Here is a 26272-nt window from a genome sequence, read left to right on the forward strand (position 1 = left end):
CTTAATCAGAAAAGACTTTGAGGGCAAAAAAATAATCCCAGCAAAGCACATTTAATGGCTAATTAGAAAAATACTCAAAAATTGGTGCAGGGCAGATAATCTTTGCTCACCAGTAGCACACACCACACCGTCCCATTTCAAGGTTGAGTTGCCAGGAATATCAATCTGATAATTGTAGTGCTACAAATGAAAATCAAATTGGAGGCAGTTAGAGAATCACATTATAAATTGATTTAGTCCACAGACAAGTTTCCACCTCCCTGGCCCTGGGATTTTGTGCATGGATGGAGAGGTCTGGGTATCAGAGAAAAGAGACGGGGCACCATTGGAAGCAGTGGAGTCATTGTCCATGGTGGCTTGCAAGAAACATGGAGATGGGGGACATGGTGGTGATGGGCTGATGGTCAGACTTGATGTTCTTAGACGTCTTTTCCAACCTTAATTATTCTGTGATTCCCTCTGTCCATTATTCCCTCCATCCCCCACCATTTCTGAAAGAAGGGCAATTTTAGAGCTGCTTCTTGATTTCTGAGCATGAGGGTCATATCAGCTTGTTGGGATGCTGTTGACAAAGCTGGAAAGATAGCTGCAATGGAACAAAAACATCTGCACAAAACAGGTTACAAAGTATTGCAAGGAAACATGCTGATTCCTATGGGATTTATTTCCAGGCTGAACTTCACCCAAAATTTCCTGCCCTCCAGAAACAGCTTCTGTGCTCCAATGGGAAGTCCCCAAAACAGCTCCCAAAACAGAGGATTACGTATCCCAAATCCTCAATTCATAGTCAAAAAAGGGCTATTTCAGCAAAGCCCCATTTCAGCACAGCCAGTACCCAATGAGCGCTCACACCTCTGCTTTATTTCTGCATCTCCAAGTGCCCCAATATATACAGATTCCTTCTTTATACAGGTCATAATATACACCATATTTATATATATTTATAGATATTCACACGCAGACACACAAATGCCTTCAGCACAACCCCAGTGCCTCCAAAGCCCGCAAGGAGGTCGTTGCTTCCCATGTTTAAAAATTCCCCTCTCCCAACATGCAAATTGAGTTTGTTTGTTTGGGGATTTTTTTTTTGGGGGGGGGGCCTGTAGGAGGGAGGAGGGGAGTCAAAAATGACAATTTTTACGGTGTTTTTCCTTTCATTTTTTTTTTCCTTATTTCTCCTTAAAAAAAAAAATAACAGGGGTGGTGCACTCACCGACGCAACCGCCCCATGGCAGCGTGTAGGGTGGCTTTGAGGTAGGCGCCGCGTGGGCATCCCCCAGGTGCTATAGCATCAGCGGGAGCTGCCAGATGAGCAGGGTGCTGTCAGCATCACCACCCCGGCGTTGCAGCTCAGAGCTGAAGTTACGGTACCCTCTGCCCCCCGAAATGATGGCGACAGAGGAGATCTCCTTGCGAGGAGCATCACGGGCGCAGGGCCGGCTCCGTACCCACACATCAGGGTCATCGGCCATCTCATAGATGGAGCCATCTTCTTCTGTATGCTCTGGGGTACCAGTCCCAACCGGAGCATCCCGCACTGATAGCAGCTGCCCAGGGAGGTGGGAGGTGGAACGGAGGCGATATTGCAACAAAATCCCTTTTTTCCTTATTTCCCGTGGTGGGGGTCCATCCAGCTCGAGAGGTTTCTCTTCCTCACCTTCCTCTTCCTCTTGGTCACCTTTTAGCACATCAGGGGCCAGTGTGCTCAGTGCTACAGCCAAGAAGTCCACGGGGCCGCCATGCCCGTTGAGGGACACCATGCCTTTTCCTATGCAAAATAGAGGGATTTGATTAACAAAGAGCCCAAATGTTGTCTTATGGGGGAAGTTTTTGGGGATGCTCACCAGTGATTTTGGGGATGCCCTCCAACCGGGGCACGGGCAGTAGAACAATGATGCCCTGGTCGGTGCCGACCCACAGCAAGCCCTGGCAGATGAGCAGGCTGGTGACACGGACGTGTCTTTGCCCTGAAAAAAGGGAAAAAAGAGAGAGACGGGGTTTGCAGCAGCATCGTCCCCCTTGCAAAGTGGATGACTGCCATCCCAAAACTGAGCATCACCCATGCATGAAGATCTCTGCACAGGGAAAAATGCTGAAAATATCAATAAATAAATAAAGAAAAAAAATGAAGGAACAGGAGCAGAGAGAAGTGAGGCTTCTAATGGCACATGAATATTTTATCGCAGGGACTTAGCGCTACAGTGTCGCACTCGGTGAAGCGATATATCTGCGGAGATGCATTCCAGTTCTCAGCGAGAACTTTATTAATGGGCTGTCTGGTTAAAAAGGATGAGGGAGCATGAGTTCAAAAACGCATTAATACCCCACGCTCACTTGCCCAGTAAGAAAAGGAAGTGATAAATATTTCAATATGCCCTGAAAAGAAAAAAAAGCAACTTACATGAGTAGCACGCGTATAACTAATTATGCAATTACGACGTTTTGTAGCTGGAACAAGGGGGAGGCAACCTTGCAAGCCCAGGGCTGAGCCTTGTCCTTTCCTTGGCACATCAGAGCAGCTAAGAGCCAAAGAGGTGGAAACAGAGTGCATGAGGTAGAGGTGTGCATGCTTGGGTGCATGCACAGTGCAAAGATGGGTGCAAGAATGAGATGCAAAAAGGCATGCAGCAGTGCATAGATTCACACACAGATGCAAAGACAGGGCACACGGATGGATGCAAGGGTGCAAATATGGGCACAAGGATGCATACTTGGGTACAAAGATGGAGCGCATTCATGCACGCACGGATGCACGTAGGTGTAAGGATGGGGTACATTAAGCACATGGGAGCAAATATGGATGCAAGGATGGGGTGCATGGATGCATGTAGGGAGTGGAAAATGGAATGCATGGATGCATGCCTGGGAGCAGGAGCGAGATGCATGGATGGCATGTGCTGATGCACACACATGCATGAATGGGATGCACAAGCATGAAGAGTAGACGCATGAATGGGTGCACAAGTGCCCAGATTGGATGCATGGATGAAGAGAAGTGGTCCTATCTTCCCAGCAAAGTTCAGTCTTGCTAACACCCTACTCAGACCTGTCCAAGCCCATCCCAAAGCTCCTGCAGCCTAAAAACTGCTCCAGCAGCCTAAAAACACCCCTTTCCCTCAAACTGTTAGCATTTTTCTCAAGAGCTATGAAGACTTCAGAGTGATGCTCCCAGCTCCATCCCTGCAACCTATAGAGGGTGATCACAGGACAAAGCTCCAGCCCTTGCAACAGATGAACTCCCTGCACAATTTCTCTGCAAAGCAAGGCACCCGGAGGATAGATGCCCCAGGTTTTCCATTCATTGGGATGAGGAGCCCACCTGGGAGGACAAAGGTGGTCCTGGTGGCAATGTTGATTTCCTGTAGGTGCTCCAGCGTCTCGGTGTGGAAGAGGCGGATAGAAGAACCTGAGGAAAACGCCATCCAGACGCCACTGCCTGCCTTGATCATGTGTGTCACACTGGTCTCTGTGTCTGGGTGAGCCTCAAAGGTTTGCTGCCAGAGGGAGAAAATCAAGATGAAGTCAGAATAAAGAAGGAATCACAATAAGAGGCTGCTAGGTTGGACACTCTAGAGGCTGCTGTAGGGCTGCAGATCCATATGGGGAGGGGAAGGGAGGGGATGGGATAGAGGTCCTTGCTTTCCTCACTAGCTTTGCTTTTAGCAGACAGCAAACTCGGCCCCTCACCCATCTCCTCTTGGTTCTGTGGGGGCACAGTTCAGCCTTTCCCACTTCTCCCTTTCTCAGTTCTCCTTTACAAGATTTATTTGCTGGACCTAGATGCATCTTTCAAGATTACACTAAGGTGGGACAACACCTTCCTGCCTTCCTCCTGCCCCAAAAGCCAGCAAGACCCTGCACAGGACCTGTTTAGGGTTTGGAGGTGCATGGCAACTTTTGAACATGAGGAACAGAAAACAAAACATCCTCCTCTGAGATATTCCAATGCATCCAAAATCCCAACCAACACCATGTTTACCTGTTTTCTACCCATTTTACCACCTCTTCCTGCTGCAGTGAGCCCTGTTTCATGACTCTCTAAATATCACACTGCAGAGCATTGGATTTATGGACCTGAAACCATTTCCATGAAATGAACCCCCTGAAAATCTCCCAAGCAGCAGGTAAGGCATAAAAACTCAGGTAAGCATTGAAGGCAGGTTGAGAATGGCTCAAGTCTGCAGATACGGGATGCTCCAGAGCCAAGTAGGCTCTGGTAGCATGATAGTGCTGAGAAAAGGGGAATTTTAGGGGTTATCATGATAGGAATCTGCTGGAAGCAGGAGTGTGGCTGCAGCATGCACTGTGCTTGCTTCTCCAGGTGCTGATTTCCTGCTTAATTGCAACCCCAGGGTCTTGCTGCAGTGCAGCTCCTGCTTTCCACATGGCAGCAACAAGCTCACAACCCAGCAGGTTGGCGAGCAGTGTGCAGGACTGAATCACCTCCATGCACCCACTCCAATGTGACTTCCCTCATATGCTTGAAATTTTGCTTTTTAAAGAAAAGGAGCGGCACTGAAGCCCTCCCTGGAGAGCATTAGCATGGTGCAGCATCTCAAAATTCTTGCACAAAGCAGAGGTGGTTGAAGATTATTAGGTTATCTCGCCCTCTCTCCCATCCAGTGCCGGATTTATTCCCTGAGGCTACATTCCCAAGCTGCTATTTACAGACCTTGGTTTGCAGAGCTGCACTTATACAGAACAAGTGCAAGTTCCCATAGGGAATCCAACCCAATTCAGACATGCAGGGAGCAGCAATTGGAGCTGCAACCTGCTGCTTGCTCACTATCAACCTGCATTGAGCCCCAGGCCCCATTACATCCCCCCCCCCAACCCCCCCCAAAGAGATGCTCAGGGTCACTGGGCTTGGCATCCTCCAGGCCGTGCCCCTCCTCTTTTTCTCCCTTGTTTTTCTTCTGCAAGAATTCCTACCTGGCTCCTGCCATAAATAAGATTGGAGACAGAAAACTAATACAGTCCCTTGATGCATTATTCATCCTTGGCACTGGTTTTAGGATGGATTTATGACAGCTAATACATGCAAACTAAGTTTAGGCATTAAATTTGAAAATTAAAGGTAAGATAAAGGTGGGTTTTTTTGGTTTGTTTTTGTTTTTTGAGTAGAGGTGACTATTCAGCATCCCCTGCTCACACAGCCACAGGAAAGCTGTCCCAAAAGGGACACAGGGGTTGGGAAGATGCTGGGTGCCCCCAGGGTACCTGAGCGCAGAGGGTGGAGGTGTCCAGGACGGTGACCTGGTTGGCACAGCTGGCCCATAGGGTCTCATCCAGCATCAAGAGGGCTCGCACGGGGCCAGTCCCCACAGGCAGGCGGGTGGGCTGCTCGGTCAGGTCCCACAGACCCCCTAGGGCAGAGCACAGAGACTAAGAAGAAGCTCAAACGTAAGGGAAAAAGAAAATAGATATTGTCACACAAGCACAACTGGGGCATGCGCATGCATAAAGAAGTGCTAGCACTGGGCATCCGTATTGCACAAAGGTGTCCCCTTTGGGTGCTGGGGTCACCTCCTGCCGCCCCAAACCTCAATACCATCACCAGGAACACAGGTGCGAGCTCTGCTCCAATCCCTAAGTCACATAAGCAGCAGTCAAGCCTGGGGCACATGGACATTGTCTCCCTTCCATTGTTTGCATGAAAAATAAAGGATGGGGCAGTGTGCACAGGCAGCAGACTCCCCCACTTTTCAGCACCCAGAGCTGGGGATGCTTTGCTCCTATGCAAACACCCTCCTGGCAGCTGCAAACAGCCACTGCTGCACAGCCACCTGCAATGCTTGGGCACAAAAATTCTCCCCCCGGCCCTTATTTTTCGGTTGTTGTTGTTTTTTCACTCCTAAACTGCTACTCCAGAGTCAGTTCATCTGGGGCCAAACTGGAGCATCTCAGTGAAAGAGATCCAATCTGGGTTCCCATGAATTCACCACGACCAGTGGGTAACTGCCATTACTTTCAAGTCAGCAACTTACTTCCACTGCAGTTTTAAGACCAGATACTCAGGATCCAAGAGCTTAAAGAGCCCTGAGGCTGTCAGAGCTCTGCTCCCAGCAGCAGGATTTTGCTACTGAGCAAAGCATGCTGCAGGTGGGCTCTGCTCACTGCTATTTCAGGGAAGCTTTGCTCTAACTAAGCCACACAGCAATTTTTCAAAAGATAGGGAGAAGATATTAACAACAACAAGAAAAACCTTGCTAGCAGCTTGTTGCCTTCCGTGTGCAATTGTGCAATGGAAGGGAAATTTAATCCATGCTATTCACTTACTTGCACGCTTGTTAAGTGGGAAGGTGGGGTGTAGAGCACCCGAAAACACACTATAGGCAGCTTTGGTGCTTCTTGCTGCAGGTTGTAAACTAATAGAAGTTTTTTTTTTTTCCAAAACAGAGTGCTATTTGAGACCCTTTCCTACCCTCTAGTGACGAAGCAGAGAAAAACAGCAGGGAAATGCCTCCAAGAAGTCCGCAAGTGCCACACTTCAAGCAACATCTTTGCTGCAGCATCTCCTCCTTGTGGGCCACTGAGGCCATTTTCTGCACATTATAGGGCCCAAGCTGAACACTATTCACTGTGCCAATGCAAAATGCAATCCCCCACCATCACCCAGGGCTGCAAAGGAGGGGATGAAACAGTGCAAAAATGGTGCTTCCAGCACTATTCTAGCAGCCAGCACACCCAGTGCATCCCACTCTCCATTTTGGGGGGTGTCACAGCAAAGCATGCACTGGGTTGCTGTCCTCACCATTGTTCCTGGGGTATGCAGCCACTGTCCCATCCTGCAGCCCTGCAAACAGGTACTCAGGGCTGTGCTTCAGGCAGAGGACTGGTTGCATGCCAGGGCTCTTGCAGGTCAGCAGGCACTGTGTCCCCGTGTCCACGCTGCCGTACACTGCAATGCTAATGGGAAAAATACAAAAGCAGGATGCAGAGCAGGAGGTGGTGGTGGTCATTGCTTCAAAATTTTGGCGCAGTGCTCCTCTGCAGTAATTGCATACAAAAGAGGGTTGCAGGAGCAGTGGATGCACAATTGCACACTGGTGCTCACCTGCCGTCTCGCAGTCCCAAGCAAACAGTGGGATGCAGAGTTGCAGGGGGCTGCTCAGCACCTGCTCGGGGCTCTTCGGTCCCCTCTGCATCCTCCTCAGCCACCTCGGGGATATACTCCATGCACAGCACTGGTGATGCCACTGGGAAGGATTTTACTGTCCGCGGCACCGAGCGATTGAGGGAGAAGATCTCCACTTGTCCCCCTGCACCTTCCTGGCCACCCCCAACCTGTGCGGATCACAACTGAGTTTTAGCATCTCAAGGGTGGAAATAACCCAAATCTAGTGCTTTTTGCCCCATCTTACTTACCCAGAGGTAGCCCTGCGGCAACGAGGTGCTGATGGCAGAGAAACCCAACAGTGAGGATTGCACAGGGTTGTGCACTGCAGCGCTGAGCTGTAGGAGACATACGCATTTACCCCATGCATACCCCAAAAATCAAAACCCTACCATAGCCCAGTTTGTCTTTTTTGCTTTTGTCCCCCAGCCAGCCCAGATTGCATCAATTTCTGGCAAGCAATTTGGCCACCCCCTCTCAACCTGTTCACCATGGGATTTCAGTCTATTACACCCAAAAAATGGAGCAGAAGGGGAAAGAGCTATACGGCAGATGGACATTGCTTTTACCTGCAGATCGAGGGCTTTCGAGGAAAAGGCAGGCATGTGGCAGGAGAGGATTGGGCACCAGAAGGGAGCTTTGCTCTTCTTGTCTTCGTCGGGACAGAGCCAGCCTGGCTGGTTCTCCTCCCCTGCATAGAACAGAGTGGATTAAGGACAGCCCCAAAATAAGCATGGTTGGGTGCAGCAGGAGGTGCAACATCACTCCTCCCAGTACCAGCCTTTGAGATGCCACAAGCCACCACCATCCATGGTGGACATCCCACCACCTTTTCCAGCTCTTGCCCAAGCAACCACATTAAGCTGCACGTCGACTCCCCTACTTCCCCCCAAAACATAATAGATATGGAAGGAAAAGATCTAATCCATTTCTTCACATTAGGCTTTAATGTGTTTTCATTTCTAACTCATGGATACAGGATTATCCCCCAGGCATCACAGATTAAAAACAACACAAACTGCTCAAAACAAGGGAATCAAAAGTCATTTGAACTTGTGTTTGAGTGCTTGGATTCCCCTCAGGCTAGAATGATTTTTCTGCCATTAAACTTTTTTTTTTTTTTTGCTGCAGTGACTCGTGGTGTTAAATAGGAATAGAGACATGGAGGTTTCCAGGGTAGGACTCTTCCCTTGTTATTCGCCCTATTTCATGGGAAAACAGAGCAATGACAGCAGCAGCATATGGCCAAGCTGAGATCTATCACCAAGCATCCCAGAGATGCCACTCAAGAGCATCAAAACACAAAGCATTTTGAAGGAGAAACACTATTTCCCACTTCCAGCCAACCAAGCACTTCTCCCATCATCCTCATCCAACCTTGTCCCCTGCTCCCACTCATCCGTCAGGATACAAACCCTTCTCTGCTCCCAGATTTTGCTTTTAGAAGCAAGACCACTCCAACAGGTACTCACGCAGCCCAATCTTGGCCAGGTGCAGACAATTGACCCAGGAGATCTTGCTCAGAGGATTTGGAGTGATGAAGACCACCATGACACTGATGGGGCGGCCAGACCTGTTGGGGGAAGTCATTAGATCGCCTTCATCCCCCTCCTTCTCTCTGAGTTGATGTAGCAGCAGGGAAAGCCCACTCCATTCCCAGAATTGGGAACCCACTTGTCTGGCTTGCCAGGCAGCAGGAGACGGAGGCGGCACTTGTTGGCAGAGTGGATCTCTTCCTCCTTCACCTTCATCATCCTCTGCAGGGCCAAGCACCAGTCCTGGGCCACCGTCATGTTCAGGTTCTGAGGGAAAGAGGAATAGTGAAAACACCTCCAGAGGCCTGAATCCCCAGGATCCATCTGCAGGTCAGCTGAGGAGCTCAGGAACCAGCCATCCACCCATCCAACAAACCGCAGAACGACTTGGGTTGGGAGGGACCTTAAAGGTCATCCAGTTCTAGCAAGATCATTTAAGAGTGACAGGTATTCATGAGGCTAGCACAGAGCATGCAAATGAACCCCCTGCAGCTCCCCAGAACAAGGCTTAGGAGGTTTTGTCCCCAAAACAGCAAGAGATTTGCCCCCAAAATGGCAGCACTTGGGTCCCCAGAATGGTGGGAGCTTTGCCAAAGATCTGGCATTTTGGTACCTGGTAGGTGCCGTGCAGCGTGCTGATGAGCAGGGTGATCTGTTCCACCACCGCCAGGTCCTTCTGTAGGTCCTGCAGCTCCTGGAAAAGCCGTGGTGGCCCCAGGTAGACTTTATCTTGGGAAAAGAAAAAAAAAAAAAAAGAGAAATGCAGGATTGGAAGCAGTGTTACCCATACACCCCAAAACCATGCGGCTTGGCGGCAGGTGCTCACTGTGCAAGGCTGGCCCAGTGGGTGCATGCTTCTTGGCACCAGCGTTGTGGATGACGACATTGTCCTTGTCATAGGCACCGCTCTCCTGCCCCACTTCCACCACCTGCACCTGTGGGAGGGCCGTGCTCCACTTCACCACATATTTGGGGCCCAGCGGCACCAGGCTGCTAATTTCCAGCTGACCTCTGCCAAGGGAGGATGTAAAACAGCAAATCAATCAGCAGCTGGTGTTGCCCGTCCTGCAAACCCCACTGGAACCCCCTTGCAAAAAGCAGATGGTAAGCACAGCTTGCAAAACCATGCCATGCACCGTTGCATGTCTGCACCCCCAAACATGGGGCACAAACACAGGAAGCCACACTCAGTGCTTACCTTGGGTTCACTGGCCTGGATGGGGGGGGAAATGTTAATAAAAATGCATTACTGGGGGCAAGAAGAGGGTTTTTCCCTTAGCAGCATCAATCCACAAGACTCCAAAACCCAAGGGAGCTCTCATAGCTTCACGGCACAGGTGCTCAACACATGAATTTGGGAGCGAAACGGCCCCAAATTTGGGCTTCCTCCTCCAAAACAAGGTGAAGTGCTTTGGAGGTAAGGCTAGCAAAAGTCTCTAAGCTCAAAATCAAAGCTGGGAAGGGGAGAGGTGCTGGTAGGGTTGCTTTTGCAAAGTGGCTTGGGGCTGCTGGCACGTACTTGAAGTTGATGTTGGCACAGACCAGCATGTCGTTGAGGAGGAAAACCTTCCGCTCCTTGGACTTGATGAGCTGCCCCCGGTCACCATACACTGTCTCTGTCAGCGTCTCGCAGAGCAGGAGCTGCCGCTGCCCTGAGTTCAGCAGCTGCAGGAGGATACAGCAAGTAAGGGGCTCAGCCCCGGGGCTCTTGCATGCCTCCTGCCCTACAATTTGAGCCGCACTGGGTTCGTGCAAAGATTTTCCCTTCCCCAGGGGCATGCAAAGCTCCAAGCTCTGCAGAAATGCCTGTGCAAAATGCTCACTGTACAACAGATGTGCAAAACACCCCAATGCAATGCCTGTGCAGAATGCTCACTGCATGACAGCTGTGCAAAATGCTCCAGCTCTGCACAACACAGGCCCTTTGCATCACAGTGCAATCACTTTGCACATTAATGTCACTCTGCCATGAGCAAAGAGCCTCAAGGATCAATGTGACTCTTCTGCAGCCTCTTCTGGGTTTTGTTTTGTCCTCTGTTCCTGAATGCTGGCCTCAGGGCCAGGCTGCAGAGGCCACCACGTGCTCCCAGTGCAGTCCAGGATGTGTTGCAATAGCTTGGTGCAGGGTTTTCCACCAACGGTTGCAAAATCAAGCAGATGGATGGAGGGAAGGAGACTACAGATGAAGATTTCCTGAGTCGCAGACTTATTTTTGCTTTTGCTAAATACCATCGTTTCAGGGAAAACAAGAGCTCAGCTTCCCCAAAAGCCCCTCCTGGGAGCCCCAAGCTTCAGCACTTCCGCAAACACCAACTGAAGGGGATAGATGCATACCCAGCCCCTAAAACTCCCATTGCACGGGAATGAGGAAGAGGAGCAAGGCAGAACTACGCACCTTACTGAGGCTGCTGCGGTCGCTGATGCTTTTGCTGAGCTGTTGGATCTCAGCCACCTGGTCAGCCACGCGCTTCTGCTCGTTGAGCTTCTCAGCCAGCGTCTCCAGCTCAGTGAGGGCCAACTGAAGGGACAGGCGGTCCGCATGGCCCTTGGGGGTGTTCTTCAGCATGTCCTGGGAGGAGAAACATCACCGTGGCGTCACTAGCTCCATCAAGCTGTGATGGAGGAAAATCCCCATTGGGATAGGGAAAGCCCCAGAGACCCTCCCATAAGCCCCGGGCAGGCTGCCAACCCCAAAACAAGCCCATTGGTGAGCCAACCTGAAGCACTGTGCCTGCCAAAGCGGGGTGCAAAGCATGGGGTCACCCATACCTGTAGGAGAAGGATGAACTGGGGGAACCTCTGGATAGGTTTCACCATCAGCCCGTAGAGCGTTACCCGATCGGTGCTGGCCATCTGCCGCTTCTGCTGGGAGTAAACAAAAAAAAAGGGGGGGGTTCATCCAGAACGGTGACCAGCAGCTGGTTGTGCCCACATTTGAGACTCACTGACCTTAAGAAAGTCGAGGAAGGCAGGTTTGGTGAGACAAGCCTTCTTGATAAGGGACATGGCAGTGGTGAAGTTGTTGACGTAGTCGCTGTAGACATCCAGCACCATTGACTTGGAGAACTTGGTGCAAGGGAAGAAGGTCAGGATTAGTGCTGTGAGGCACTCTAAAATGGGGCTATGGGTGCTTAGGCTGGGGGTACCCAGGGAGAATGTATCATTTTAGTCTTCCAACCCCATTGCTGGGAAGGGACGCTCAACTTTCCTCCTACCGAGGCCACAAAGAGGTCCCCAATCTTCTCAGCAGAGTCCCACTCAGCCACACGGGAGGAGAGGGCAATCTGGAACATGGAATGGCACTGCAGAATTTCCTTCAGGCGGAAAAACACCACTTGGCATTTCCTGGCACTCAGCACTTTGGGCTCCATCTCCATCAGTGGGTTCCTGTAATCCTACAGTAGACAACAGGACATCAGCATTCCCCAAACCTCTAAAATACTCCTAAAACACCCCCCAGAAGGGGGTCCCCCACCTGCAGGATGCGCTTCAGGGAGTCCACGTAGCTGCGCTCACTCTGCACAATGGAGCCCAGGATGTGTCGCCGCACCACCTTCAAATAATTGGGGAAGGGGAAAAGAAACCCCATGCAGAAGTGACCCCAGGTACACTGTTTTGTGCTCACTCACTCTTAAAATTACTATTATTTTGAGTTGTTCAAAGGGAAGGTGAAGGAGGTGCCCACCCCGCACCCACCTGCTGGGGGCTGAGCCCCGTGGGCATGGGGCCAAGTTCAGGCGGTGGGTGCTTCATGTCAGAGACGGTGACCTCCAGGAAACCTGTGTCCTCCTCCTCCGAGTCTCCTACCACCAAAAAAAAAAACCCCAAACACTTGTTTTATATTTTTCTTGCAAGCTTCTTGGTGCTCAGCACACCCGTAGTCTAGAAGGGGCCATGCTGAGATGCTCCAGGGGCTCTGACTGGGTTTATGGCTGCCAGCATCGCCTGTCCCCAAGCACTGCGGCTGTCACCAGACACCAGCATGAGTCAGGGCCCTGTGAGCCTAGACGCTGCCAGATCCCGGTGGGAAGGGGCCAAATCCTCCCACAAAAGCATCCCACACTGGGGAACCCCCTCCATTTCCTCCCTTCAAGAACAGCTCTGAGCACAGAGAGGCACAGGAAAAACAGCAACGCAAAGCAAAGTGCAGAGCAAAAGCACAACACAATCCTCCTGGCATCCAATCCTGCCTTACCCGAGGCTGAAGCAACTGAGGAAGAGGAGGGTGAGCGGATCACAGTGTCATGGGGCAGGGACGGCCGTTTCTTCCACATGGCTGCGGTCCCCGGCCCCACTACAGCCACCCCGGCCCCCGGCACCCTGCTCCCATCCCTGTGCATATAAATAACCAGAGGGGAGGGCGCTGCCGGCCGGGTGACCTTTTTCCTTCCCTAATTTTGGAAGGGAGGATCCCAGCGTGTCACTGGCAGCTCTGGGGGGCCACCCTGAGTTCCTTCCCCCCCCATTAAAACCAGCATTGGATATGGGATGCTTGGAGTATCCTTTTGGCCAAAATCCCACCCTGGGGTACTGCCATCCCACAGACTGGCAGCAGGACATGGCACACGCAGCAGATCCCCAGGGGCCCCAGTGGATCCAGAGGGGCCACCCAGCAGGATCATACCTCGATCGCAGTGGTCCAGTGAGCCCCTCAAGATGCCAGGGGTGGGTGGTAGCTTTTCCGCCTCCTTCACCCTTCTCCTACACTCCCCATCCCCTATGGGGTATGAATCATATTTTGGATACCCCAAAACATTGCGGTTTTCCTTCTTTTGGCTGGAAAATGGGGCTGTTTCTTATCTGCCAAGGGTGGGAAGAGCATAAGGTGCCACCAAAACGAAGTAGAGATGTGGGAGAACCTTCAGGGAAAGGAACTGTCCACACCCCAAGTGGTGCTTCAGCCACAAACCTCACCCTGCAGCACTGACAGGATAGATTAAGAAAACTGCAGAACACCTTAAATCTCACCCCAAATTAATCATTTCCTATGTTGCCCAAATGGTTTTGGGGCTCATGTTGCCCTGAAACACAAGTAAATAGGATACCCATTGGCTGGATACTTTGGAAAGGGCAAGGAGGGAGCTGAACAGAATTAGCAAAGGGGAAAACAATTAAAAAGCATGAAATGCAGAAGATAAATTGGAGAAAGAACAAGGTAGATGTCAAATGGATATGGCTTAGTTAGCATGATGGCAATGGGTCAGTGGTTGGACTGGATGATCTTAGGGGTCTTTTCCAAATGTAAAAAGTCTAGATAGATTGATGTAAACATGGAAGGGGTCACCCCACTCACCTGGCACTTCCTTACGGTGCAGGAAGGTCACCTTCCTCATCACCGCGATCTTTGTCTTCTCCAGCCCATCCTTGGTACCGCTTTTGGCCGCCTTCATCAGTTGGGTCATCTGAGCAAAAGGCATTAGGATGCTCAATGTCATGCAGCACTGCATCCTCTCCACAATGCTTTGGTGACATCACACATCCCCATTCCTCCCCAGGAAGGCTGAGACTAATGGGGAAGCTGAGGAAGAGGAGGGGCTGGGCACTCAAGGGGCCACCTCTGTCTCTTTTGTGGGGACACAGTGATGTGCCAGCTTGTGAGCAGTGCAGCAAAGCATGAGCATGCAGCCAAAGCCAAGAAAGGGAGGGAAGCGTGACATGAGTGTATTGCAGCAGGATTTTGTTATTAGGGCAATGAAGGATTTCACCCTTTGCACCTGGACTTGCAGTAGTTTTAGTGCAAATTGCAAAAATCCCAGTGTAAACAGGCTGCAAACTACCAACCTGAGTGATCTGAGGCAGGGAAAGGCTTTGCAATAAGTTTCTCTCCCACTCCCAATAATCTCCTTCCCAACCCTGTAGGGGGTAAAACCTTCTCCGTTCCACTTAGCACACCTGAACCTCGCTTTGTCCAAATGCCCCTTGAAAAATAAAAACCCAAAGAGTTGATGGGGTGGGCAGATCAGGGACATAACCACTGGAGGGATGCAGATGGGATGGAGAAGGTGATAGCAATGGATGTCCCCACGTCTCCAACCATCATCAGACAAAATGGGCTGAATTGAGCATGGGTGCACTCATATCCTTAAAGAGAGGCTTTTTTCTCCCCCTCCCCCGCCCTGGGAAATTCAGGGAAGGGACCGAGGAGGGACAGTACCTTCCAATCATACTTCTGCTTCAGCTCCTGCATGTCTTTCCCCCCAACTCTTAAAGCCAGGATGTCCCTCTTAGTCCTGGCGTATCTCTCCTTTAGTCTATTCAGGTCTGGAGAAAGCTGAGCCCCAAGCAAACCAGGCAGGAGGATAAGGCAGAGGATGCAGAGAGGGCAGAGAAGAGAGATTCAGGTGAGAAGCCAAACATTAATAAAAAAAAAGAGAAATCATGAAACCATTCCAAAGCAGCATGATATGGGTGGTGGGTTCCCATAATCTGGCAGGGAAGGGGAGTGAGCAGAGAGCAGCAGCCATGCATTGAGATGCAAAAGGGAAAATAAAAAAGGGGAAGGAAAAGGATAAATAAAGAAATCAAATCAAAAAGCGACGCTGTGCTGATTGTGCATCACGTGAGAGCATGTGGAGAGCAAGCCCTGACATAGCTCCAGTAAACTCATGGAAAAATAAATAAATAAATAAATAAAAGAGAATAATTAACAGAGCTTCACCTTGGGCTGGAAGGAGGCCCGCTGCTTGGCCGGCTCAGCCTCTGGTTTGTTCTCCTCACCCGACTCCTCACTGTAGCTCTCAAACTCGCTAGAACTCCAGCCCAGCTCCTCGCCCCGCTGCACGTCTTCGTAGATCAGGCTGCGCCCTGTTAGACAAAATCCTGCTTTTCCCTACGGACTTGTAACTCCATCTTCCTTGCTGTTTTTCTGCTGTTTTTTCCTGTTGCTGTCCCTTCTAGCAGTACAGGATGTGGATTTTGCCCCCGCTGCCTCAGTTTGCCCTTCTGTGAAACAGGTTCACAGCCCCAACAGAAAGAGGGTCCTGGGAGGAAGGGCTGTTCCTACCGTCCTGGTTGGCATCGAGGTTCTCACAGGGAACATCGTCATAAATCACATCATCCTCTGCCGCCGTGAAATCAAAGCGTTCACCTTGGGAGGGAGAAAAACAGGGAAACAGCCCCAGAAATCCACATCAGGACTCAAAAATCCAGCTAGGGTGGGGAAATTGTTCCCCAGTCCCACGGCCAGGCTGGGATTTGGGGTTAGAGCTGTGTTCTCCCCCTCGCCCCAGGTGTTTTAACCCACCTCGGTGGCCACTTTTTCTCTTCCAGGTCTGGGTGTTGATGTCGGGGGGGTCCTCAAAGGTTTCCCCATTGCTCACCTCCTCCAGCAGCCTGTGGGGAGGGCAAAGACACCATCAGTGTAAAACACTAAGGGCTGGGAGCTTGCAAGAAGTCACTACTGTGCATGCATGCCCCAAACCCCACCACTCCACAACAAGAGTGGCTCATTTGAGCCTACAGAGGAAGTTTTGCACCGCCAGAAAAGCCGACGTGTTAAAAACTTGAGGTTGATGCCTCTGGCTTTCCGGCAGCAGAACTGCAAACTGCAAAAACAGGGAGTCCCCCAGGGAGGGATGCAAACTCAATACAAAGGAAGAAAAAAAGTGCAAACAAAATGCAGTGCTTTTGCAGCAATACTGATGGCTGCTTGTGCACTTTTGCTCACCCCAGATGTTTGCAAAGCCACTGGTTGCTACTGATGTTGACCCCACGGACACAGCATTGCTGCATGTGTGTGCATCATATTGCACATCTGCTGCTCTGGGGCTTGGAGATCCCATTGTTAGGGCTCGCCCAGAAAAAAAAAACACACAGGGTTGATGCACAAGTGTCAAAAAAAAAAAGCTCAGGAGGATGTACCAGTGAGGCTGGACTTGGGTTCCCCACTTTGCTGCACCCTGTACCTGCTCCTTGCTGTCAGATTTGCATCTTCCCCCTACATACCTGTGTGCAAACCCACCTCAAGTACCCCAAAATCCCTCTGCAACACCCCCAAAATCTTCCATGCTTCAACCTCAGACTCCACGCCCCCAGTCCTTTTATAAGCAGCAATGAAGCAATCAGAATAAAATGGGGAAGCTGATGCACAGCACCAGGCTGGGACATGCTAAGGAAGGGGGTGACCCCCAAAATTGCATTTTCTCCCCAAAACCACACATACCCTTCCTGGGTCTCTGGCACCAGGCCCTCTGTAGGGGGAAAAAGCAAAGAGAAATCAGGTTGGTGGCTGAGCTTGTGAGCTTGGTCAGCCAAAGTGGACACTTCAGAAACAATGGGACCTCACCGGTGCTGGAGCTGGTGACACGGTGCCTGCGAGGAGGGGCCTGAAGGACTGCTCCCCTGCTTGGCTCAGTGGCTGAATCTTCGTCCTCCTCCTCGTCACTGTCCTCGAAGTCAAAGGCTTCGCCCAGGTCCTCCTCACCAGGGGGAAGCTCTTTGGGGGGCTGTGAAGCAAGAACAGTACCTACTGTGGGGCAGGGGGGCAGCTGGGATGAAGCCATGGCACAGGGGGTCCACTCGCTCTGCCTGGGCCCTTCCCTGAGCCTTTCCTGCAGAAAAGGAAAGGAAAAATAGATTCAGAAGGGAGAGCAACCTCATATCCCTTGGACTTCCCCCAGCACCCTACAGTGGAATGGATCCTGCTCCAGTGCTGCAAAACCTTGCAAGGAAGCAGAAACAATGCTCTCAGGTGCACAGCGAGTTCGTGTCACCAGATCAATCATATGCATGCATATGGCCAAATTCACCCGTGCATGGCTAAGTTCAGCCCCCTCCCAGCTTCAGGTATTCATCCTGAAGGACTGAGCCATGCTCAGAGCCATTGCATCCTCTGAGCAATCAATACTTTGTCTGCCCAGTAACATAAGATGCCACAAAAAGTCACCAGAAGGAAGAGGAAGGGCAGAGCAGAGTCCTGAGCCCAAGCGAGGATGCAGTGGGGGAGAAATCACAGCAGGGTAAAGTATGTCCCAAAAGCTGCAAAGACCCAAATGGGTCCCCAAGACCTGCAAAGAGCAAAAGGGATCCCAAATCCCGCAAAAACTCAAACGGGTCCCAAAAGCCGCCACTACCCAGTGTACAACAGATGCCAACGCCACGCTGCAAAGAGACTACCCAGTTTTGCATTTCACCTGAAGAACAAGCTGCAAACCTCTAGCAAACAGCAGCACCAGTTTCTCCCCATGAGCACAAGTGCTCTATGCAACCCCAAGCCCTGGGCTGCTCATCTATGGGTGCTTTGGGAATGGGAAGCACGGCCCAATCCCATTGCAATAACCTGCAAAAGCATCAAGTTGACCTTTTCCTAGCAAAAATAAATTCCCATCTCCCCCTTTTACAAGTTCACGTCACTGCATTGGGGATGGGAAGCTCCAGGTTTATCCCTGTGGATGCAAATCGAGACTCAATAGAAAATACATCCCCATAGAAGTGCCCCCCAAAAAACAAAGGATAAAAAACCACCTGGGCACTGGAGAAAGATGCTCTGGGAACAGCTCTGTTTGCAGCCTGCGTCCGGCACACCAATGCTTCTTGCTTTCAGGGAGGAGGATGGCAATGTGATGCTCAGCCCAGGTTTGATCCCACTATAAGGTCAGTTACTGTTTTGACCGTTGACATAAGCTCCCATCAGCCCATGTGTTCCAGGGATGGTTATTTTCCCATTGGTATCACGGGGCTCCAGCCCAGTCCCGAGCTTTAATTGCATCTCCATAAGATGAAATTAAGGTGTTGCCTTATTGGGAACAGGGGTAGGAGCATCTCTCTAGGAAAACACATCCGGATGGGATGGGATAGAGCAAGATGAAGAAACCCAATGTAATATTGGGATGATATCTTGGAAAAATGGATTTAAAGCCACTGGAGCATGCCAGCCCTGTCTCCCTCCCAACTGGAGAAAATAAATAAAGATGGATCTAAATAAAGCCACAAATGCAGGGCCAGCTGCTAAAGGCAGCATCCTCCTCCCACCACTGGCACCCAGCCTTGGTATTTTTAGTGCTGTGCCCGAGCGACAGGTCCCAGCTGGTGGGGTGGCTGCCAGCCCAGGACATAGCCCCAAAGCCCTTCCTGGAGTAAAGGGAGAAAAAGGGCTTCCTCCCCACAAACTCCCAATTCCTGCCAGTGCAAATGGGTCAGAGCACAGCTTTAGTTCTAGGTGACAGCACTGGCAAAAGGATGTCCAGGTGCAGACCTTGAGATCCGAAATGCAGTTCTTTGAGCAAACAGATAGAACAGCAGCAGGCGGTGCTCCAGCCCCAACCCATAAATCACCCACAAAAACGGGTGTGGGCAGCAATAAGGATCCACTGCCGCTTCCTCATCCGCCTCCTTATTGCTTCCTCCTGCCCATGGGACGCATCCCTGTGTCCCACTGCCACCTCTGGGCTGGCTTTGAGCAACTGAGTTGTGCTCCACTCCAAAAATAGAGGTGTAAGTTGGAAATCTGGGGGCATTTCCATGGAGAGCATAATTCACATCTCTTGTCAAAATATTAAAATTATAATATAAGATGGGATCTCAACAACAGATGCAAGTGGAGTTTTCTTTAAGCACCAATTGTGTCTAAAAAAAAAAAAAAAAAGGATGTCCTTATAAAAGCTGCACTTTAAGCATCGGTTGAGGCCATGCACTTAAGGGCCACATGTAGAAATCCTCATGTTTCCAGAGAGTGAGATGTAGAGATTTAAGGCTTCAGGGAGCAAAATGCAAAGATTTTAAGGCTTCAGTTTGGGAATGAGTGCAATGGGGAAGAGTTATCCTGCGCTTTCCAAGTACTCAAATCTGGAATTTTGGGGCCAAGAATTGGTGAAGACAGCCAGAAAGGGATGTTGAGTGAGTATTGGGGATGAAGCAAGGCAGAAGGTAGCATTTGCTCTCCCAGATTCTCACTCTGGGGTTTTCTGCACCCAAAACTCAACCAAGTGATAATACAGAATTCAATGTTCATTTCCCTTTTCTTATCAGCTCACTCTTGCCAAAAGACATTGGTGGACAGGAAAAGCAGCAGAGTGGCTGCATTTCTGCTTCAGAACGGCTCTTTCCGGGGCACACATCCCCACTGCTGTGTGTTTCCAGACAGAACCCGCAGCCCCAGCACTGTGCTGTTGCCACTTTCCTTTTTATTTTGCTTTTCAGCATCTCTGATCAACCGGAAAATTCATTCCTCAGCTAGCATGCACCATGAGAAGTGCAAATGCAACACACACACACAAAAGTGAAAATGAGAATTACGTCCCTTAAAAAGCTGATTAAAAAACACAAAGCAGTTTTGTTTTGTTTTTTTTTTTAAATCTAAGAGCATTCCCAAAATCAGTGCCGGGGGGTGACAACAAATTTGAGATCATCCTCCTCAACTGCCTTCATTTCTCCCCCACCCAGAGCTGCTTTGCCAACATATATCCAAGCACACCATAAGAAGCCTTTTTTCCTGTTTCCCCCAGTATTTTGGGGCAAATCTTGCTTTGCACACCCAGCGGGCTGACACTGAAACAAATCTCAAAAATAACACAACAGAACATTTTCATCCCCTTCCCAAACTTTGTGTCTCTGCAGCATCCATCACACCATCCACTCTCAATGCAACCCCCCGAAAAACAAATGAAAAAAAAATCACAAAAAGGGGGAAAAGTGCAATTAGCACCATGCATTGTATTTGCTGACCTTAGCAAAGCATGCATCAAAATAATCATTGAGGAATATTACATATAAAGGAGAAGTCCTTCTTGCTGCTAAAAAAAATAAAAACGCACAAACAGCTTTGGGGTTGCTGCAAACCCTGCAAAAAAAATTTGGGGCATTTTCTTCCAAATCTACAGAAAAAAAACACTACAAAACAACGCAGGCATGTGTGGGTGCAAACCCTGCAATTCACTTACGCCACCAAAGCACCGCAGCACCAGGAGCGGGTGCTCAGCACCCCAATGCTTTGCTTACATGCTGGGGTGGGGGGGTCTGCAAGCATTACACAATTTGCAAGCAGTGCAGAAAACAGGGAGGGATAAAACAGGAACGGGTGCGGGAGCAGCATTGTGCAGCAGCAATAAGGTGCCAATGCTCAGCATCCTCCTCCTCCTCCCCCCATCTCCCTATTCTCAATCCTATATATCTATATGCAATAATAATAATAAATAAATATAAAGGGAAAGCTTTTTCCTGCAGCAAACCCCATTTGCTTGCAAAAGGAGGGTTGGGACGAGGCAGCCTCCTGTGTACAGAAGGGACACCTTGCTTCTATAAATTTAGCATTATGGGTACATAGGGTATACATAAGTGCAAATACACATATGCAGGGAATGAGAAGAGGGAAGCAAGAAGGGAAGGGGTGAGGGCTGTGCTGACCTGGGAAGGCCGCGTCTCCTCTGCCTTTGTGTCCGCATCAGCCAAGCAGGATGGCAGTGGGGGCGGCGGCAGGCGGTGGGGGCCCTAAGGCTGCCTGCACTGCTTCCAGCCCCATAGAAGGGTCCCCATGGCCGGGCTGAGGGCTCCCAGCTGGGGCCGCAGGCAGGCGGCGCTGGGGCTGGTGGAGCTGGGAGTGTTGAGCAGCGAGGGATGCCGGGATTTGGGCAGCTTCCCCCCCCCTTTCCCTTCTCTTTTCCCAAAGCATCGCTGACTTACACCCTCACTGCTACCAATCCAATCTGGATCTGGCCCCCTTGCCCTCCGCCCTCTCCTAATCGACTTTTAACCCTTTGCGCGCTGCAGCCCTGTTAACCCTCTCGCTGCTGAGCATATCATTTGTGCAAAAAGAGCCCCCAGTACAGTCCAGAACAAAGCTGGGAGGAGGCAGATATAAGGTGCAGGGGGAAGTTACAGAGTGTGCTCACAAATTCCAAGAGATAAGTATTTTTCTCACTGAACTTCCTACTCGAAAGCCATTTGCTGCAGGTTGCAGCCCCCAAAACGCAGCTGCTATCCACAGGAAATGCATCATGTTCCTATTTTGGCGGTATTTTCCCCAAAGCTGCAATGTGCTGCCATGTGCAGGATTTGCAGCCTCATTTCTGTCCCCATTCCCAGGGCACCTGCTGTTTCCTGGCCCCAAGCAGAGCTGGGAAAAAGTCCTTCCCCCCCCCCCCCCCCCCCCACACACACACATCCAGTCTCAAAAATACCACAGCCACAACACTTGGGAGCAGACAACAATGCCTCCTGACTCCAGTCAAACACCACAAAATCACTGCCAACTCACTCTCACATCCATTGACCCAGCAAATCTCAGCACCAAACTCACCACACACTTCATTCTAACCACTCCCCCCAAAACACCATACAGATCAAACCCAATAAGTCTAAGCAATGCAAAGGCCACCCCACGCACACATGCATTTCATGCAACATCTCTCTACAAATTTCCCCCAACCTCACCTGTTTCATCAGCACTGGGGCTGTGTTTTCCCAGCACAGGAAAGCCCCCCCTGCCCCTGGCACACCCCACTGCCACACCTCTGTGCAACGCCTCTTTGCAAACGCAGGCGGTGGCTGCAAGGCCGGTCCCAGCCCCAACCGGATGGACAAGCCCAGCAAAAAATATATAATCGCTACTGGTGCCCTTTGGGTGACTCAAGACAGCCAAAAACATTTTTTCCTGCAGGTAACGGCATCATCACTTGCTGCTTTGCACCCACGGAGCTACACATGGGAACAAGATCAATGCAGCAGCAAGGACTTTGGCCCCAACAGCTCTGTTTTCTCAGGGCTGGGTAATAGCATCCCAGCTGCCACAGTGCAAATTCAAGATAATTTTTCTAGTTTTTTTTTTCATGTGCAGAAGATAATCATTAACAGTAAATGAAAAGTTTCTGAGCTTCTCCAAAGGTCACCCTAAAAACTTCACAGCAAGAACTGAAAGCCTTCCTGCTGGGCACCCAAAAGAGCTCTGCAAAAGCAACAATGAAGACAAAAGTTAGCAAAGTGGTCCTCAAATGCCCAACCTTTTGCAGGCTGCTTGCATGTCTTTGCACCTATCAAATGTGCTGCACACACCTACAATGCAATGGATACATCTAAAAAAATACATTACGCACATAGCACCAAGCAGTGGTCATAGTGCAATTATAAGGGATGCTTTGCATCCACAAAGCTCTGTACAATGCTGATTGTACAGCTGGACAGACCCATGGGTGCTGATGCAATGAGTCAGCATGGCTACGTGTGTACACCTGCACACATCCCAACCCTATACATGTAGCAGTGGGGAACTGCACATAGAGGAGCAAAAGAAGAAGGAAAAAAAAATCACAGTAAAACCTAGAGAGGAGAAAGCAAAAGATCAGAGGGAGTAGAGAAGAGCAGAGCCACGCTGCACAGCTGGAGCATGCTCCTGCCACAACCATGGGGCTTTGCTCACCCAATCCTTCCTGAGAAGGGGCATTCTGCAAAGATGCAATGGTTGGAGAACTTCAAACAGCCAGGAAAGGGCTTGCAGGAAAAATGGGTGAGCAAGCTGATTGCTGTGGTGGGCAGCACTTAAATGAGCTGTGCTCATCAGTGCTGACTGAGTACAGCTGATGTGATTCTGTAGCACCTATCCCTTGCAAGGGCTGCAGTGGGGAGCAGCTGCAAGAAATTGTCATGCACAACTGAACCAAACACAACTAAAACAATGTAGAATGAAAACTGCACAAATAAAATCGTGCACAGCCAAACCCATTCACAACCAAACCGTGCACAGACAAACCCATGCACAGTCAAAACCATGCACTGGGGGATATAGCTGGTGCAGGAATGCCTTCTGCTGGCACTCCCATGTAGGAGTCAGAGACACCTCCTAAGGAGACCCCAAAACCTTTTTGGCAACGGAGGCACGCAACCACCCCCTAGCATCACCCCATGCCCCCTTCCTGCTGCACCATGCTGGGCCAGGTGTGCAAAGCAAACCTTGTATCCCAAAAGGCTGCTGCCACCCCCCAGCCCATGCTCGCTGCCCATTTCCTCACTTCAAACCCCACTGCCATGCAAAGTTCTTCTGCTGCGTGCACTGTGCAAACAACCCCATGTCACTACAAGTGCAAATTATGCCTATGATGGGTTTATCTTCTTGAGCAACAGGACTAAACGCATTCGTTTCTCCAGCTCATCCTTGCCTGCGCTGCTTGCTTGGAAAACTCAGCATGCACCAAATACAATTTCACAGACGCAATGCAGCAAATGAGCACAGGCAAAGTGCTCCAGTTCCCACGCTGCACACACCCCATTCCCGGGGCAAAGAGGGGCGCTGGGTGCTTTGTGCAAGCGGGGTGTACTGCAACCCCTCCACTTTGCAGATGCTGAGGGTCTGGGGATGCCCCAAACCTCATCTACTGGAGGTGCAAAGGCTGCGGATGGATCTAGAGGGGGCTCCCAAAGCCCATCTGAGGGCATCTGGGGTGAAGTCACTCCCCATCCAGCTGCCTTTGGGAAGAACAGGCTAGACCAGTTTGTCCTCATCCCAGAAAAAACCAGTCTAACCCTCTGCCTGACGCAACCAGAGTGGCTGCCTTTGCAGAAAAGGGAAAAACTCTTTGGAACTGAGGACTCCTTGGTTCAACCCTATCGCAGGGATCTTGCCAAGGTAGAGGCAAAAAGCCCTAAAGAAATGGGATTCACTTTGTGCCTTGAAATCTCCCCTTCCACCCAGCCCCTTCATAACTCAATTAGCGCTTTGGGGAAAAAAACACATTTTCAGAGTTGAGCAGCCAGCACTCTTTTAATCACACCATTAAGATTGCATCCTGGAACTCCCAGATAAACAGGGTCCCTGCATTCCAGCAAACAAATCTTCCAATTTCCAGTGCTGATTTCTATCAGAATTTGGACAAAGTGTCTCAAAAAGCAGCATGACATCGCCAGTGTGAGGTATTATGGGAAAATAGCTGCTGTGAGCTGTGAAGGCAAATTGGAGGACCTTGGCCTCACTGCAACTGCACGCTGAAACCCAACCCAGCAGTAGCAGCAAGGGAATACTGCTGCTCTGTAAACGCCTTTTGCAAAGCCCTGCATTGCGCGGGCATCTTGTCACCAATCTGAAAGCATTTTCCTGCTTCTGTTTTGCTTTTGGTCTCCAAATCATGCTCCGAGATGCGGCACAGATGATTCAGTAAGCAACTTCATTTTTCCTTTTTGCACCACTGAAGTTAATCCTCTTGAAAATGCAGTTTTGCATGGGTTTGGCCTTCTGTAGCGTTTTGCAACAGTTGCAGGTGGCGGTGCACACGAGGCATCGCCCACCACCAGCCCCTGGGGAGCAGGTCCCAAAATTGTCCATACGTTGCTGCTGTGTGAAAATGCAGCCGCTGGGGAGAGTTGGGGAGCATGCATGCACCCACCCCCTGCAAAATCTTTACAAAGGGAATCTTTCCTTGGCAATATCTCAGTAATAACGATGAGGAATGTATCTTCCTTCCTGCAAAACTAATAAGAGCAATGAATGCATTTTCCCTCTTTCCAAGAGGAATGAGTGCATCTACCCTCTACCTTCAAACTTTATTTGCAAGAAGGGGAATCAATGCATCTTCTCTTTCTTTGCAAGGGTAATGAGTGCATCTCCCCCCTTGCTTTGAAAAAAGAAGAAGAAAAAAAGAAATGGAGTACATCTTTGACCCTGCAAAAAATCTTTCATTGCATTAAGTGGAATGAGTGCACTTTCTCTCTCTTTGCAAACGGGATGAGTGTATCTTTCCTCTGTCTTCAAATGTTATGTCTAACTGCATCTTCCCTCTCTTCAAACTTTATTTGTAAGAAGGGTAATTGATGCATCTCTCCTCTGCAAAAATACTTGATTTGCAAGAAAAGGGGGGAGTGCACCTTTACTCCTGCAAAAAAATCTTTCATTGCAATGAGTGCATCCTCCATCTGCAAAAACTCTTCGCTCTAAAAGGGATGCAATAAAACTTGGCAAGAAAATTTTCTGCACAAACTAAAGCAAGTGCAACATTGCACCTGCAAAAAAATAAATGTATTTACGAGTGCAACCTTTCTTGGCTAAATAATGCTTTGCAATCAGACAGTGCATGCACCTTTCCTCAGCAAAAAAAAAAAGTTTGCAAGAAAGGGAATGCAAACGTCCTCCATGCAGCAAGGGAACCCCTTGGTGCATAGTTCTCACCCTCCTGCAGTCTTCCTGTCCTAAAGATGGAGCTGTGCGTGCACCACCGGACTTTGCAGCCTCTTCCTCTCTGAAGCTTTTTTTTTTTTTTTGCTTTTCTTTTTGCATTTTTTTTTCTTGCCCGTACATGTGTTTCTGTTTTGTATCGCAGCGTTTCTTCTGGCGGCTCATATTTACATTTTAAGTGCATCTGGTGGGTGGGCTCTAAGGGGGAGGAAAGGGAGAGAAGGGGAGAGAAAAAAAAAAAAAGAATACACAACCTCCTTTTTTTCTGCAACAGGAAACACCACCAAAAATATTGCAAAGGCCCCGGGGTCGGTGCTGTCTGTATGCTGCACCCTTCGCTCTAAACCAGGTTTGCAAATGGTGGGGGAGGGAGGGGGGAAAGCATGGAGTTGGGGGGCTGAAGGGAGTGGGGGGCAGAGGGGAGAAAGGAAAAAAATAAAATGAAATAGAGAGAAGGAAGGCGGATCCACGTGGTGCAGTGGGAGACAGACAGAGATCCCATTGTTCAAAATCAATTAAAGAGAAAAAAAA

At 49.9% G+C, this 26272-nt stretch overlaps 3 protein-coding genes across 16 annotated transcripts in view; 1 reads left to right on the forward strand and 2 right to left on the reverse strand.

Moving 5' to 3' along the window:
• IGSF21 (immunoglobin superfamily member 21) overlaps window positions 1-149 on the reverse strand; it is an 84856-nt gene extending 84707 nt beyond the window's left edge. The window contains exon 1 of the mRNA XM_021374703.1: window positions 111-149. The gene's annotated coding sequence lies outside the window, so the exon portion shown is untranslated. The remainder of the gene's footprint in view (window positions 1-110) is intronic.
• On the reverse strand, window positions 36-23100 carry ARHGEF10L (Rho guanine nucleotide exchange factor 10 like). Of its 14 annotated transcripts, none has more exons than XR_002432358.1 (29): window positions 23000-23100; window positions 16937-17201; window positions 16814-16841; window positions 15896-15984; window positions 15656-15739; window positions 15311-15456; window positions 14807-14923; window positions 13946-14054; window positions 12349-12455; window positions 12128-12205; window positions 11868-12047; window positions 11602-11718; window positions 11422-11517; window positions 11048-11221; window positions 10172-10317; window positions 9851-9865; window positions 9479-9663; window positions 9266-9381; window positions 8792-8919; window positions 8590-8690; window positions 7687-7808; window positions 7369-7455; window positions 7058-7287; window positions 6755-6909; window positions 5221-5366; window positions 3320-3494; window positions 1845-1967; window positions 1214-1768; window positions 36-180 (listed from the first exon to the last, which is right to left on the reverse strand). XR_002432358.1 is itself a non-coding variant. In XM_021374682.1 (28 exons), exons 1-28 carry the CDS (start codon window positions 23021-23023, stop codon window positions 1284-1286), a joined length of 3828 nt encoding a protein of 1275 aa, XP_021230357.1. In that variant the 5' UTR covers window positions 23024-23100; the 3' UTR covers window positions 840-1283. The 14 variants fall into 14 exon arrangements, 12 of the variants coding, with proteins under 12 accessions (XP_021230357.1, XP_021230358.1, XP_021230363.1 ...); XR_002432357.1 differs by lacking the exon at window positions 36-180 and adding an exon at window positions 450-586; XM_021374682.1 differs by lacking the exon at window positions 36-180 and having other exon boundaries at window positions 840-1768.
• RCC2 (regulator of chromosome condensation 2) overlaps window positions 25794-26272 on the forward strand; it is an 8737-nt gene continuing 8258 nt past the window's right edge. The window contains exons 1-2 of the mRNA XM_021374699.1: window positions 25794-25928; window positions 26016-26090. The gene's annotated coding sequence lies outside the window, so the exon portion shown is untranslated. The remainder of the gene's footprint in view (window positions 25929-26015; window positions 26091-26272) is intronic.

This window comes from Numida meleagris, chromosome 20 (assembly GCF_002078875.1).
Source record: "Numida meleagris isolate 19003 breed g44 Domestic line chromosome 20, NumMel1.0, whole genome shotgun sequence".
In the NCBI taxonomy this organism is placed as follows: domain Eukaryota; kingdom Metazoa; phylum Chordata; class Aves; order Galliformes; family Numididae; genus Numida; species Numida meleagris.